A 17,484-nucleotide genomic window follows, 5' to 3' on the forward strand; every position below is an offset into this window, starting at 1 on the left:
GATATGTATCAATATTTTGAATAAAAGGAGGACATTCTAGCACCCTAAATGTATGCAAACACAAATTTGTTGTTATTGTATTGCAATATTGCTGTCCATTGTATTATACATTGAATCCTAACACAAAAAATATGGCTGATTTACTATACAGGTATATAACTTTACAAATTAAAGTGTACATATGGTCAGTTTTGGTTGATGCGGTCAAATAATTTTGTTGTACAAGTCAGCATGGTCAGCATGAGGTATCAAAACTACTGAAATTTTGTTACGTATCAATATTTTGAATTAAAGGAGGACATGCTGGCACCCTAAATTTATGCGAACACAAATTTGTTGTTATTGTATTGCAATATTGCTGTCCATTGTATTATACATTAAATCCTGACATAAAAAATATGGCTGATTTACTATGCCGGTATATAGTTTTACAAATTAAAGTGCACATATGGTCAGTTTAAGTTGATGCGGTCAAATAATTTTGCCGGACAAGACAGCATGAGGTATGAAAACTACTGTAATTTTGTTACGTATTAATATTTTGAAGAAAAGGATGACATGCTGTCACCCTTAATTTATGCGAACAAAAATTTGTTGTTATTGTATTACAATATTGCGTCCATTGTATTATACAATGAATCCTGACATAAAAAATATGGCTGATTTACTATGCTGGTATATAGATTGACAGATTAAAGTGCACATATGGTCAATTTTAGTTGATGCAGTCAAATAATTTTGTTGTTCAAGTCAACATGGTCAATATGAGGTATCAAAACTACTGAAATTTTGTTACATATCAAAATTTTGAACAAAAGGAGGACATGCTGGCACCCTAAATTTATGCGAACAAAAATTTGAAAAAATATGGCTGATTTACTATGTGGGTATATAGATTTATAAAAAAAAAGTGCACACATGGTCAGTTTTGGTCAACACGGTCAAATAATTTTGTTGCACAAGTCAGCAAGAGGTATCAAAACTACTGAAATTTTGTTACGTATCAATATTTTGAATAAAAGGAGGACATATGCTGGCATCCTTAATTTATGCAAACAAAAAATTGTTGTTATTGTATAGCAATATTGCTGTCCATTGTAATATACATTGAATCCTGACATAACAAATATGGCTGATTTACTATACAGGTATATAACTTTACAAATTAAAGTGTACATATGGTCAGTTTTAGTTGATGCGGTCAAATAATTTTGTTGTACAAGTCAGCATGGTCAGCATGAGGTATCAAAACTACTGAAATTTTGTTACGTATCAATATTTTGAATTAAAGGAGGACATGCTGGCACCCTAAATTTATGCGAACACAAATTTGTTGTTATTGTATTGCAATATTGCTGTCCATTGTATTATACATTGAATCCTGACATAAAAAATATGGCTGATTTACTATGCCGGTATATAGATTTACAAATTAAAGTGCACATATGGTCAGTTTAAGTTGATGCGGTCAAATAATTTTGCCGGACAAGACAGCATGAGGTATGAAAACTACTGTAATTTTGTTACGTATTAATATTTTGAATAAAAGGATGACATGCTGTCACCCTTAATTTATGCGAACAAAATTTTGTTGTTATTGTATTACAATATTGCTGCCCATTGTATTATACATTGAATCCTGACATAAAACATATGGCTGATTTACTATGCTGGTATATAGATTTACAGATTAAAGTGCACATATGGTCAGTTTTAGTTGATGCAGTTAAATTATTTTGTTGTACAAGTCAATATGAGGTATCAAAACTACTGAAATTTTGTTACGTATCAAAATTTTTGAATAAAAGGAGGACATGCTGGCACCCTAAATTTATGCGAACAAAAATTTGAAAAAATATGGCTGATTTACTATGCGGGTATACATGGTATATAGATTTATAAAAAAAAAAGTGCACACATGGTCAGTTTTGGTCAACACGGTCAAATCATTTTGTTGCACAAGACAGCATGAGGTATGAAAACTACTGTAATTTTGTTACGTATCAAACTTTTGAATAAAAGGATGACATGCTGTCACCCTTAATTTATGCGAACAAAAATTTGTTGTTATTGTATTACAATATTGCGTCCATTGTATTATACATTGAATCCTGACATAAAAAATATGGCTGATTTACCATGCTGGTATATAGATTTACAGATTAAAGTGCACATATGGTCAGTTTTAGTTGATGCAGTCAAATAATTTTGTTGTACAAGTCAACATGGTCAATACGAGGTATCAAAACTACTGAAATGTTGTTACGTATCAAAATTTTGAATAAAAGGAGGACATGCTGGCACCCTAATTTTATGCGAACAAAAATTTGAAAAAATATGGCTGATTTACTATGCGGGTATATAGATTTATAAAAAAAAAGTGCAAACATGGTCAGTTTTGGTCAACACGGTCAAATAATTTTGTTGCACAAGTCAGCAAGAGGTATCAAAACTACTGAAATTTTGTTACGTATCAATATTTTGAATAAAAGGAGGACATATGCTGGCATCCTTAATTTATGCAAACAAAAAATTGTTGTTATTGTATAGCAATATTGCTGTCCATTGTAATATACATTGAATCCTGACATAACAAATATGGCTGATTTACTATACAGGTATATAACTTTACAAATTAAAGTGTACATATGGTCAGTTTTAGTTGATGCGGTCAAATAATTTTGTTGTACAAGTCAGCATGGTCAGCATGAGGTATCAAAACTACTGAAATTTTGTTACGTATCAATATTTTGAATTAAAGGAGGACATGCTGGCACCCTAAATTTATGCGAACACAAATTTGTTGTTATTGTATTGCAATATTGCTGTCCATTGTATTATACATTAAATCCTGACATAAAAAATATGGCTGATTTACTATGCCGGTATATAGATTTACAAATTAAAGTGCACATATGGTCAGTTTAAGTTGATGCGGTCAAATAATTTTGCCGGACAAGACAGCATGAGGTATGAAAACTACTGTAATTTTGTTACGTATTAATATTTTGAATAAAAGGATGACATGCTGTCACCCTTAATTTATGCGAAAAAAAATTTGTTGTTATTGTATTACAATATTGCTGCCCATTGTATTATACATTGAATCCTGACATAAAAAATATGGCTGATTTACTATGCTGGTATATAGATTTACAGATTAAAGTGCACATATTGTCAGTTTTAGTTGATGCAGTTAAATTATTTTGTTGTACAAGTCAATATGAGGTATCAAAACTACTGAAATTTTGTTACGTATCAAAATTTTTGAATAAAAGGAGGACATGCTGGCACCCTAAATTTATGCGAACAAAAATTTGAAAAAATATGGCTGATTAACTTTGCAGGTATATAGATTTATAAAAAAAAAGTGCACACATGGTCAGTTTTGGTCAACACGGTCAAATAATTTTGTTGCACAAGTCAGCAAGAGGTATCAAAACTACTGAAATTTTGTTACGTATCAATATTTTGAATAAAAGGAGGACATATGCTGGCACCCTAAATTTATGCAAACAAAAAATTGTTGTTTTTGTATAGCAATATTGCTGTCCATTGTAATATACATTGAATCCTGACATAACAAATATGGCTGATTTACTATGCTGGTATATAGATTTACAAATTAAAGTGCACATATGGTCAGTTTTAGTTGATGCAGTCAAATAATTGTGTTGCACAAGTCAGTATGAGGTATCAAAACTACTGAAATTTTTTTACGTATCAAAATTTTGAATAAAGGAGGACATGCTTGTACCCTAAATTTATGCAAACAAAAATTTGAAGTCGTGTGTTAAAATGATGCTTTCCTTTAAAATACGTCCTTTCATAGATATACATATAAATAAAGTGCAAATATGGTTGAATTTGATAGGTATTGGAATATATATTCAGTGCCCGTTATCATTGTAACCAAGATCGTTTTTTAATTTATAGATTGGCAGATCACAGATAAATTTGTGTTTCAAGCAACGTTTTATGCGAACTTTATTTTCAAATATTTGTATTAAATCCTGTTTATATAACGGAAGTATTAGTTTTTCTTTATTTTCGATGTTTATACTACGAAACAAAGATATTAAAAAATATTTTTTTTAAATCGATGTAGAGCGGTTCTGGTTACAAGTTAACTTAGTGTTGAGCAGACCAGTCAAAAGTTAACCTGGGAACAGGTCTGGTTTCGATCGGATTTGTCAAAGCAAAAGTTAACTTTGTGGCAGGACTGGTCTCGAAGTTAACTTATGTTAACTTTATGGCAGGACTGGTTTCGAAGTTAACTTATGTTAACTTTACAGCAGGACTGGTTCGAAGTTAACTTATATCAATAGCGGACCTGTTTCGAAGTTAACTTTTTGGCAGACATAAAAACAGTCCTAGGACCAAGTCCGCTTTTCAAGTTAACTAGATTTTGGTCCTAGGACTGGTCAGAGCAGTCCTAAATTTGGTCACAGGTTAACTTTGACCAGTCCAAATGACTGGTTATCAAGTTAACTTGCTGTACAGGTTAAGACTGCACCCATCTGTACTGTTTTATTTTCTTAAATACAATGGAAAATGCAGTAAATAATATGACATTTCCACAAACAGAAAACCAAAAGTAGAATTGTTTTCAAAATTAAACATGGATTTAAATAGTCGTAATAAGATACCAAATAACACACAAATAAACTTGAACCATGTACTTACAAAGTGTGACGGGGTTAAATAACCTTGAAGGCTCCAAACCCTCCCCTATTAACCTGGAAAGTGGTGTAACATTACAAAATATGAACGAACTGTATATCAAATCAGTTTGATTTTTTTTAAAAGGCGACCATATGGTTGAGGATTTTCTAATGGTTAAAGACTTTACGGTTGCCTATAGTTGCTTACATCCACTACATTTAAACACTGTTTGATAGTTGGTCTCGTTTTCAATCATACAACATCAATTATCCTTATTTATTTTTGTATTAACTCATCAGATGAATACGAATTAGAAATTCACTTAACAAAATCACAGAGAGGACAAGCACGTGGCAGGGTAATCAGTGGCGGATCCAGAACTTTTCCTAAGGGGGAGGGGGCACTCCAGTCATGCTTCAATGATTCCCTATATAATCAACCAAATTTTCTCCACGAAAGGGGTGGACCGGGCCCCTCAGGGCCCCCAGACCCCCTGTATCCGCCTATGGCTATTATACATCAGTACGTCATTTGACATCATAATCAAACTGATGAAGAATACCTGTTATATGAAATGGTTATAGATACTTACATTCAATGTTCTCTTTTTGTAAAAGCAACGATATTAGGCATACTCTTAAAAGTCTATATGTCAGTAATTTTTCAATGAAAGACGAGATGATAGTGTATTGATTCGATTGTCTTTATTCGCATCGTTAACAAAATATATGACAGACTTGGTAATACGCCCTCGATATATTATTTTCAAATATAACGAAATCAAGGTGTATCTTATACTAAAACAAAAGAAAAATGAATTAAACCCTTCATTCCTATTCCATATTCATTGACAAAAGTATCTATTTCAATAACATAAGTCTTAATAAATGTACCAACCAATTACCATTTCTATCAAAAAAGGCATTTCGATATATTAACTGCAGGACATTATTATGTACCATAACAATCATTGACAAATTCGGTCTCGAAATCAAAGAGATTTACAAATATACCTACCGTATCAACATATAAATAACACATTGACGTATGCGTGCGTGTGCTATAAATACATTATAATCTGCAGAGATATGTTAAGTACTTAAGTTAAAAACAGAGGTTAAATTGGTACTTTGATCCCTCAAATTGCACTTGCCTCTTTAATATATATATAATCGTTTGAGATAAAAGTTTAGAGATAAATCGTCAACTGTAAAACTGACAAGGCAACACAAAACACAAGCGTATTACATTTTGCTTTTAAACTTTTTATTGTAAATATATGCTTCTAAAGAAAAACAAAGTATTCGACGGGTGAAACACGGGATAATGATCTTACAGCGCAAGATAAAATAAAACTAAGTTAATCAGTTGAAAAAGTCTATATAATACAAAAACACAATAAATGTAGGACTGTATGAGTTTATTTTGATTCATTTTCGAGCAGCGACACTTTTAATTCCAATTGGTATTATGTTTTTCATATCTAACTAGATGATAGTTCAATGCTTGGAGTTTTGCAGTGAGAACTAAGATTTGAACAAACTATTTTTAAAATATAAAAGGATACTTGTAATTTCTAATTTCTTTAATTTTTTTTTTTTGTTAAAACGTTTCATTTTTTATTAAAGTTTTTTTTTTCGTGTGTACTAATTTTCCGGATTTTAAAGTTAAAAAAATTGACGAATAAATGCTATAAACTTATGAAATATTAAAACAAATCTTTTTTTCTCAGGTTTATCTAAATTTTCTTTGAAAGTCAACTAAACTGAGAAGCTGAGCTGTATTTTGGTTACCTGATAATGTACGGGTACATTTCAATAGTCCACAAAAATAATCCGAACATTTTAATATGACCCCTCGAGTACAAGTCTTTCCTCTGACACCTATTTATTATTTTACCAGGAAAAAAAATAAGCCTTATTAAAGACACATATGCAAGCATGAATATCTGACGGGTCGGTTTGAAAAAAATATGATACATTCAATTGTATTGCAATACATTCATTTTAATCTTTTTTAACCGTTTCACAGTATCGTTTATATGTTCTATATACATTTATTTAACTTTTTTAGGAGTTTTTGCATATTCATATAATTCTAATATTTCGGTAGACACGTTCATCTTTTTAAAGTAAAGTAAAAAATAATGTTCCTGTAGTAACAAATCAGTTAAAGACGACTGTTTTATTACGTTGATGTGTTTTTTTTTTTGTGTTTTAAACTGTGCATGTACTGATTGTGTTTCATAAAAAGATATGCCGTATTAATATTCTTTGTTTCCTGCTAATGCGATGATCTGTAGTCTTAAATACTGCACTCTCACACATATATATTTCCGATTTTGATTAAGTGCAGTACTTCAACAAACAACATGGTATCTTTATTATGATAGTCTATCATTTCTTAATCGTTTCTTGTCAAGCAACACAAAGCATTTTCGCTATTTTGTTAAATGAAACTCCATCACACGCACGTGATAAGAGTAATGTATGTAAAGTTTTCTCGATATCGGCATTTAAAGAGAAACAGCTGTATGTAGTAACCGAATATAAGTTAGCTTCATGTAGAACTATATCATTTATTTATTATTTTAGTTAGTGGTTTGTTCCTGAGAAGTCTATTTTGTCTCAGGACATTTACTATTTTCTACAAAATGCCTGTACCAAGTCATGAATTCTTAAAATGTTTTCCTTTCGTGTTTACAAAGTCTGAGCTTAGGATTTTTCCATTATATCATTGTCTTTTCGTTTTTAATTGTTCCTTTATGTTTTTTTTTTTTTTTTTAACTTATATGTATGTTTTAGTAACACTTTTCTTGTCAAATGATTTATTTGCATTGAAAAGGAGGACCTTTTTATTCGAAACATTTGTGGCAGCATAATGCACATTAAATTTGCTATATAAAGTTTTGCTATAGTGTCAGAGATACATGTATATGCCAAAAACTGCATTTTATCCCCATGTTCTAATTTTTGCCATGACAGTCATCTTGTTGGATGGGCGGGGTCATCGAATTCATGTTTTAGGCTGATTAGGGCCACGTTTTGTTTTATTTGGCCCAGCAGTTTCAGAGGAGAAGATTTTTTTTAAAGTAAGTGGACGACGGACGCCAGGTGATGAGAAAAGCTTACTTGGCCCATCTTGTTTGTATTGTTCATCATTTGTCATTTTGGGTCCTTTAATAACAGACTATGCTGTACGAGTTTTACTCATAGTTGAAGGCCGTATGTAGATATAAGAAGATGACGTACAGAATGAGTGACATTGAGAAAACTCTCCATTAAAAGCACTAGGTCAAAGTATAGCCTTCAATACGGAGCCTAGGCTCACACCGAACAGAAAGCTTTAAAGAGCCAGAAAAACGACTAGCCTAAAATAATTCCAATCGGAAAACCAACGGTCTTATTTACTAGTGTCTTATTTATATAAAGAACGAAAGCACTTTTACGAATGTGACCTATCAAATTATACTATTTACCAGATTTGTAATAACATAAGCAACAACGGGTGTCACATGTGGAGCAGGATCTTCTTACCCTTCCGGAATACCTGAGATCACCCCTGTTTTTAGTGGGGTTCGTGTTGCTTAGTCTTAAGTTTTCTATATATGTTGTGTGTTCTGTACTATTATTTGTCTATTTGTCGTTATATTTTTGCCATGGTGTTGTCAGTTTATTTTCAATCTGTTAGTTTGACTGTGACTTTGGTATCTTCTGCCCCTCATTAACGAACAAACGAAATTGTCTAAAATGCAGGTTGCGGGTTGCGGGTTGCAGGTTGCGGGTTGCAGGTTGCGGGTTGCGGGTTGCAGGTTGTGGGTTGCAGGTTGCGGGTTGCCACAAGGGGATATATAAGCATGGAATGGTGTAATCTACATAATTTTACTTGTTTCATTTGTTATAACAATTTTATGATCAATGTTAAAGGCAAGGTATTTAATTACAATACACATTATTCTTGTGTAAATAAACTTACACCTAAAAATAGAAATCTATCAATTTACATTAATTACAATATCTTGATGGGTTTATGTATTATACACACCTTTTCGTATGAAAAAAGAAAGCTTGACAAACATTTGGGTAAAACCTTCAACAAACGCGTATAGATTCTCACAACTAACTTATACATATTAAGCATCAAGACTTGACACGGTTTTAATTTTAAGTGGTAAATTAAAGACTTTTTGCCTTTAAACTAGATATATATGTACATCATTGTATATATTTTTGATTAACAGTGTTTCTGGATTCTTTAGCTAGGTTCTATTGCATTCTTATCAAGGGTCCTTCTCAAAAGTCTACCTATTCAAAAGTCTTGTTTTCCCTTGATGCTCCTTTAAATTTTTACTGGCTTATGAATACGCTATGATAGGCATTTTTTTAGTAACGTGTTGCAGGGGAAATAGAAATACCGAGCGTCGGTTAGTCCTTTCTTCGCCGGTCTATCAAGCATTTGTTATCGCTCTCACGTGTACAACTTTTGCAATTTTTTTTTTATAAAACTATTCTATAAATAGGTTATAATAGGTTAATATCAGCAACATCTATGACAAGTTCAAAAAAGGTTGACGTATTTAAAAGAGTTATGCCCCTAAGAAGTATTATTTTTTTTTAGAAAATGTCCTGTGAGCTGAACATATACATGTATCTCTGGTTTTTCTTTTGTTGTTGTCCTTGAGTAAAGTTCCAAAGAAACAAAGTTTCAGTTTGACTTGAGAGTTAGGAAACTATGATAATTGCAAAAGACAAGCAAAAATTCTGAATCACCGCGAATATAGACCATCAAACAGAGCTGCCAATTCTGCCAAAACAAATCTCAATTTTTCGGAAAACATTTGAAATACTCTGTAGAGCCTCCAGGATTACTTGGACATGTCTTCCCATTTGAAAATTTCTGTAGTCGGTGTCTTTCATGTATTGTCAAAATATTAATTTACATGTATATATATAAGAATTGCACTTCCAATTTTCATCAGGACGCAAAAATGTGCCAACTTGAAGGTTCTGTGTTGAAGGCCGTATTGTAAAATAATACTGCCTACTTTAGCTTCATTGTCTTGGATGGAGAGTTGTCTCATTGGCACTGGTACCACATCTTCTTATTTGTGTACAAGTGTTGTACTCATGTTGTTTTTGTATCAGAATTATATGTTCTACTAACCTCTAGTTTTCAGTAAGTGTTTATTTCTGCCAATTTAAAGCACAAGAGTGCACACGCTAAAATGTATCACCTTCTTTACTAGTCATTGATAGTATGTTGATAGTCCTAAATATATAGCTTTATTACAACTGTCACATAAATTTAACATTTACCAAGAAAACTAAACATTGACCAATGAACCATGCCAGACAACAGACATGTACAGCTAACAATTCTTCCGTACAACTAATATAGTTGACCTATTACTTATAAATTAAGAAAACTGACAAACCAAAACACAAAAACTTAACACTGAGCAATGAACCGTGAAAATGAGGTCATGGTCAAATAATTAGGCCAAAATCAGCCTTAACCATACATACATGTACACCTTTATATACTCAAAGGATTCTCTTTTTGAAAATAATAAATACTATTCTTACTTTTCAATAATTAGTCAAATTGTAAATGGACAATTGTAGTGGAACTGGCTCAAGTACCCCCCCCCCCCCCCCAAAAAAAAAAGAAAAGAAAAGAAAGTAAAAATAGCAGAAATAAAAATACTTACCCTTTTCATTTATTTTGGTTGGGTCTGCAAACTTATGTTGACTCTCAAGCGTCTCTGTAATGTCTAAATTTTTATTTTGCGTCTGTACATAATAAAACTGACTGCCAAAGGAAGCAAGTTATTTTGTTTGCTTTTTGCACTAAATGATGTTCATGCAAGAAAGGGCATATACAATTATTTAAACCTAATAATTTCTTAATATTAGCCTCAAAGATGTTAAATGTCCACTGAAAGGAATTAATTGTTTATGTAACTATATTAAGACAGATTAATGTGTTCTATAGAACCTGTCAGCCTATATGTAAATAAGTTTTCATTGCTTTTACTTTAATTAGAATCAATGTTTAGAACTATTAATAGCAATTGAGCAGTATGATAAGCATCAAAAGATACATGTATGTGTATTAAACTTATGATTATTGAATTTGAATTATAATGAAATGACAAAATCAAAAACTGACAACTGAAAACTGACCAAAAACTTCTACTCTACTTTAATCTTTATTACTACAGGATGTGAATGATTGTAAATTTATTAGTCATGGGGTAGATTTGATACATGTATTTTCATACATATAATATTTATGGGTGACCTGCAACCTGCAAACTTCAACCCGCAACCTGCAACCCGCAACCTGCAACCCGCAACCTGCAACCCGCAAAATAGCACTTCCCCGAACAAACGACAACCACCGAACAATATTGTCCTGGCTTAGGACAGGTGTAAATAAGTGCAGCGTGTTTTAACGTTTTTATGCGTTTTAATGTTATAGTTGTTAACTGCTGTATCATTTGATCGCTTGTATAGATTTGTCTAATTGGCAATAAAACCACATCATTTGGATAAGAACATTTTATTATATAGTTAGACTTGCTACATGTCCCTTCCTAATGTTTTTTCTTCTTTTTTTCAATTTTGCCCCTTTGATAGTTTTACTGCTATAACTAGGAGATTACAATTATACTGACATCTGCAGGGGCAATCAGTAGGCTAGCACTTATCAGTAAACATATAAATTAGTAAGAGAAAAATAATAGAAAGGGAATTGTAGCAAGTCTATTATATAGTGTACTCAATTTTAATTCATATTCGACACCTCTTACATCACTGCCGCTTCAATATTTAAAGGATATCTCAAATTTTCGGAATACAACTGCATGCAAACCTTAATTATCACTTAAGAGATGTGAAAAATAAATATAAACAAATTGTATCTATGTAGTGTATATATTTTTAGGTAATTAATGTAATAATTCAAATCAATGCAACGTCTTTACGGGAACGAATATATAACTAAGATTTAGATTACAGTTATATATATAGATGGTGAATGTTATTATTTTGTTTTTTGGCTTTAAGGAGGCAGCAACCAAGAAAATAGGGTCAATTAGTAAAGTTATCGATTAATCGATCTGTCAGAAAATAAACAGGTCTCATTTGGTTAATGAAAACGCTTTTTATAATGCTCATTTGTATTTTGTCCATCTTATGAGTTAAGCGTTTATCAACTGCTTTTTGTGGTTCGTTCTAATGTTGTACTGTTATACCACTGTCCCAGGTAAGGAGGGGGTTGGATTACGCTAACATGTTTAACCCCGTCAGATTATGTATTTATGTGACTGTCCCAAGTCAAGAGCCTGTAATTCAGTGGTTGACGTTTGTTTATATGTTACATACTAGTTGTTTTAGTTCATTTTTTTCATATAAATAAGGCTGTTAGTTTTCTCGTTTGAATTGTTTTACATTGTCATTTCGGAGCCTTTTATAGCTGACTATCTGGTATTGGCTTTGCTAATTGCTGAAGGCCGTACGGTGACCTATTATAGTTGTTAATTTCTGTGTCATTTTGTTCTCTTTTTGGAGAGTTGTCTCATTGGCATTCAAACCACATCTTCTTTTTGATATCATATACCGTATTTTATAATTATATTGTAATAGTTCGTATTGGCGGTACACATGTACATGTACATGTACATGTAATAGCTCTTTGAAGGCCAACAATTTGAAACTATAAAATTGGAGAATTTCTGACAGTTTCTTCACATTTTATTTATCAAAACATGATATCATTAACGGTGGCATTTGTGAGAATTTTATAATAATAAGGCATATTTTGGTTTTTCTAATTCATGAGCTGTAAATGCAAAATGTTAGTTGCTTACGGAATACACTCTTGCATCAAAGACAGAGAAACACATCAAAATGATGTTGGAATTATCATTTGCATCACTAAGAAAATACCATGAATACAAATTAAACTGTCATTTCAATAAAAATGTGTTAGTTGACAGAAACCACATGTTTTATTAACCTGATTCTGATTTGATCATTGGTGGATACATAAATTAATCAAATCAAATCAAATACTTTTATTGCCATAAAAATCATCAACATGAGCTTTGACAAAAAATACATATATATCAAAATAAACAATAACATTTAAAAAAAACAAAATGTTTCAGTTCAAATTATTGTTTTAGGTCTCCCGTCGTCAGTTCTAATGACTGTCTTATAAAGGAAAATAAGTTTAAGCATGTCGTTTTTATTTCGTAATAATCACGTGTAGATATCGATCTCAAATTAGACAACGCCAGTTTTTTTCCATAATGGTGTATTAAAAACGCCATTTAATGAGATAGAATTGACAGCAATGGGGCCAACATTTAGTACTTAATATTTAACAGAGCAGCTCCCCATCTATTGAGTAAAATATTTGTTCTGAAATGCAATATATATATTTTTTATATAGTCAGTTCCAGGTAGAACATACATGTTTTCTCCTTCCGGGCAGGCATAAGGAGGTAAACAGACAAAAATTACAAACTTCCTCTCAACGTCTATTCTGTCTTCTTTAACCGGCCATTTAAACTTGTTTTTGCCACTCGGATGCATGAACGTTATTGTTATACTGTCCTTCTCCTTGTCAATCTGTTTGACCAATCCGGGATACCAGGTCTGCTCAAACGCCACGATTACCCATATACCTTGAACAATATATTCAGACGTGCGTGACTCCTGAAAATATGGATAAATATATGAGATGATTATATACATCGTCTAAACATCAGTCCAACAATGTTAGATGAAAATGTTTTGTTCTTCCCTCTCCGGAATTCGAACTGGTGCCTTATATATACATAAAGGATGGTTTAAATTAATGATAAAAAATTAGTTTTATAAAATAAAACTGTTCATGACAAAATGACAAAATCTAATAACTATTTGCATACTTTTTAACCAAAGGGTTGCAATTTTAATTATGAACGTTTTTTGGATATGTTTGCCATGCTGTTTAGAGCAAAATCTTGGAAACCAAGGAAATATACGCACTTGTTTCCAAATTCAAAGATACAGTAAGGCCTTTACCACGGTGCTAGCTTAACATTCTCACCGCACTACAAGCTTAATACAATTCCTAGCACTGATTTTCGGTAGTTTTCAAACGACAATTTATTGATGTTTACAAACCTGAGGTATATGGTGAAATGCCAAGCCACTCAGAAATTTTCTGTTTTTCTCTATACTGTCCATCCTCATTTGTTCATAGCTTGACATCTAAAACAATATAACATTCATATTACATATTTATAGATAACCAATAAGTATCTGCATATAAGATTAAAAATAAGTTATTACCGAAACATGTACAGTTGACATGAAAACTGTTTTAACTGGTCAGTGTTGGTCATTATATGTGTGACATTCATAACCGTAGCGGTGTCTGGCTTTAGTACATTCAATAACTATTTAAGGGATCTAACACAGGCAAGTGTGTCTGATTTATGTCAAAACACCATGGTTTATGATCTGATAGCGCTTTTGTGTAAGCTGTCGCTTCGTTAATACAAATTGAAATTATTACAGTAATAACATTAACTGTACCAATTGTCCTGCACTGGATGCAAATTTCGACAATACATGTCTCTTCAGTGATGCTCGTGGCCAAAATATTTTAAACCCAAAGCCTATATAAAAGGTGAAAAGCTATAATCCAAAAGGTCCAAAAAGTATAGCCAAATCGTGAAAGGAATCAGAGCTCTGCATGAGGGAGATACATCCCTTAATTATTTTTTTTATTATTTCTAACATTTTGTAACAGCAAATTTTAATAACACAAAAAATAATAGTTATATTGATGTTTGTAGTGATTTGTACTTTATAATGTACGAACATGTAATTGCAGTTTTATGTATAGAAAAAATGTAATTGCTTACTCGAGGTCGAGTTGGGCTGGCATCGCTAAAGTCATCTTTATTTCCAACTTCTTCTACCTCTGTCTGCTCTGGTAAAGGTTCAATACCATCCATTAATTCAATTTCTAAAATCACAAGAAACAATATAATTACTTTACCTAAAGGTATTTGATTGTCTATTAAAAATGAAAATATCAGGTTGTGTGAACTTACTTGTAGAACATACACAAACACTAAAGAATTAAGCTTGTTTTTATACTGAACTGTTCATTACTGTCTAAGGTTAGGGGAGGGTTTGGCGCCAGAAAAATAGTTTAACCCCGCATCATACTGTATATTCCTTTCCTTAACTGTGACTCTACGATATTTGTAATGTAAATAAGTCAAAATATCAAACTCAAAACAAAATATCAAACTTAAGTAACAAATGAAGATTTCATAGTGTAGTCATATTGTAAGGCTTACCCGACATCTGAGGCAACTTATCTTTTCTGCTCTTTCCTTTCGAACTACCTTTTACTCCTATGAATTCAAATTGTAGAATAGTTATGAAAAAAACAAGGTAAGCAATAATCTTTAAAAATCTCCTAATCCAAAAGTTTAAACAATCATGTTTCACTTTTCTGTCAGGGTTTATGTTAAACCTATTATTTTCTTGATAATTTGCACAAATAAAAAAAAACAAAGGATTGAGTGATAAACCTTTTTGGCAAATAACGATATGAATGTGAATAAACATGGCGGTTTATTCTTGCATAGAAAACGACGTTCTTTTCTGCTGACGCTCCAGTTCTTACAATCATAACATTTTCGAGCAGAATTATCGCACTCATACTCATATATCAACCAACTAAAGTACTAGACTTAGTGTTTTGAGCACACATTTTGTAATCCGAGCACCAAGTAATGTTTTATGACACAGGAACTATTGAAATCATTTAACGATCACTTTTCCAATGTGACAGCAAATGTTTTTTGTTGTGACGTCAATATTTTACGGGAACCTTTGTTTACGATGTCTTGTAATGGCGGAGAAATTGCGATAAGATGTATTATGATTTAAATATTATGTTATTCAATTTAAAAACAAAATTAATTTAATAAGAATTAAATACCTGTTTTTTCAATTGTTTTCTTCTGTTTGTTCTTTACGGATGGTGATTTAGTACCTTAAAAATACAAAAAAATATCGAATATTATTCACTGACCAACTTTCCTTTTTTTCTCAGCAAACCAACTTTACAGGCCGCGATATCATGCCAAATACTGTAGACATAGTATTAATATATAACAACATGTTGGTCACTTTAAGTGTTAAGAAGTTTGAAAAATAAAAAGTGCCATAAATCACATCAATTCTGAAAAACCGAAGTGATCAAATTTAACAGATATTTTTTACAATTCAAGTGTTGATGTGCATAATGATAAATGGACAAACATGATAAGACTTCTGTTGTGACATAAGGATTGAGAAAGAGATTGGTTTTTTTTTCATTTTACAGAACAAACCATTGGTATCAATTTAACAAAACATTTATACGTCACTAGCGTCGACAGATATATTTAGAAAATGCATTTGAAACATGCATCTATAAAAATATTTTGAATAATTATTTACCTTTTTCTTTGCTTGCTTTGGTCTGCTTCTTTTTTGGAATTGGGGAGTCAATGTCTGAAAAGGATAAGTAAATAATTGTTAATATATATATATATATATATCGTGGCCACAAGTTAAATTTTTTTCTGTTTGTATTAAATTTATATTAAGATCCCATGTTGATACATCTTGTGATCAATTTTATTTGGCATTCGCCAATGGCAGTCAGCAGGGTTAAAGAACATCAGTTGTTCGACCTGTTAATCAAATTCGGTTTTTTAATATACTTTTTCACTTTTTTGGTCTGTTGGAAAATGTTGTTTGTGCTGTTCTTAGACCCTTCTACAACGAAATTTGTTTTACATGCACACGTATAAAAATTGCGGTTTTTGTCCAACGCAATCATAGGTTTGAACGTAGTTTTCAATTTAGACTCGTATATATATATACAGACAGGTCTTTTTTTTTTTTTAAATCAACAGTAAATGAAGTATTCATATCGAAATCACAACTAAAGTTTATCATGCAGTATTAAATCAAATATAATCTTATTTTGACGTAGTCTCTAGATTATTTTTTTTCTGTTTGTTGATACATATACGCTGTAGACCTTCTTTTAAAAGTATACTAACCAATTGATAAAGTGTCATTGGAGGGAACAGTTGCCGTCTGTTCTAGCATTTTCTTTTGACTTTCAGCTAGTTGCTTGGAATGTCCGGGTCCAATGTTTAGTTTGCTGGGAGTTACCAAAGTAACGTTTTCAATAATATCTTCATGTGTTGGGAATAACATGTCTATACCGTTTACTTTCTTTAACTCATCGCTGCTGAGAGCTGGTTCTCCTTTTTTAACTTTGTCGAAGAGCTCTCCTAACCCGAGATATTTCGGTCTAGTCTTTCTGTTTTTCTTGACATCTTTAATCACAAATACTGCTGTAACCGGATCAGCCTTCAGCCTTTTTAACCTTGTTAGTTGACATTTAATTTGTTTAATAACTTCACATTTTATACGACGATCATTCGACAAATTTGCCAAGTACTCTTTTTCTTCTGATTTATATATCTTTTTTTCACCGATTTTATATTTACGTGATTGGTCACAATTCATTCTGAAAAATAAACGATGGAATATGTAAGGTTATCAATAAAATATTCTATTTTGATTAGTATGCCCTACATATAGAATACATTTCAATCACTGACCAACTGACCCCCTCTCCAATATCCATCTCATTAATTAAGCGATACAATATGGGAAGGAATATGGTAACATTTTTAGAAAAAGGTTTGAAATGACAATAGCATCATACACATTAAAA

The 17,484-nt window shown here is 31.7% G+C and overlaps 1 protein-coding gene across 1 annotated transcript; it reads right to left on the reverse strand.

The window, feature by feature from the left end:
* Window positions 1-12,456: 12,456 nt before the first annotated feature.
* LOC143042894 (uncharacterized) lies at window positions 12,457-16,236 on the reverse strand. Its single transcript, XM_076215401.1, has 6 exons — window positions 16,188-16,236; window positions 15,685-15,738; window positions 15,035-15,091; window positions 14,591-14,694; window positions 13,845-13,931; window positions 12,457-13,391 (listed from the first exon to the last, which is right to left on the reverse strand). Exons 3-6 carry the CDS (start codon window positions 15,039-15,041, stop codon window positions 13,074-13,076), a joined length of 516 nt encoding a protein of 171 aa, XP_076071516.1. The 5' UTR covers window positions 15,042-15,091; window positions 15,685-15,738; window positions 16,188-16,236; the 3' UTR covers window positions 12,457-13,073.
* Between the last annotated feature and the right edge of the window lie 1,248 nt (window positions 16,237-17,484).

This window comes from Mytilus galloprovincialis, chromosome 8, assembly GCF_965363235.1.
Source record: "Mytilus galloprovincialis chromosome 8, xbMytGall1.hap1.1, whole genome shotgun sequence".
NCBI classification, from domain to species: domain Eukaryota; kingdom Metazoa; phylum Mollusca; class Bivalvia; order Mytilida; family Mytilidae; genus Mytilus; species Mytilus galloprovincialis.

Coding starts and splice junctions, on each gene's coding strand:
- LOC143042894 (XM_076215401.1), bottom strand. Junction 13,932..14,590: donor CCAGCCCAACTCGACCTCGA/GTAAGCAATTAC, acceptor ATATTGTTTTAG/ATGTCAAGCTATGAACAAAT. Junction 13,392..13,844: donor CATTTCACCATATACCTCAG/GTTTGTAAACAT, acceptor CCATATTTTCAG/GAGTCACGCACGTCTGAATA.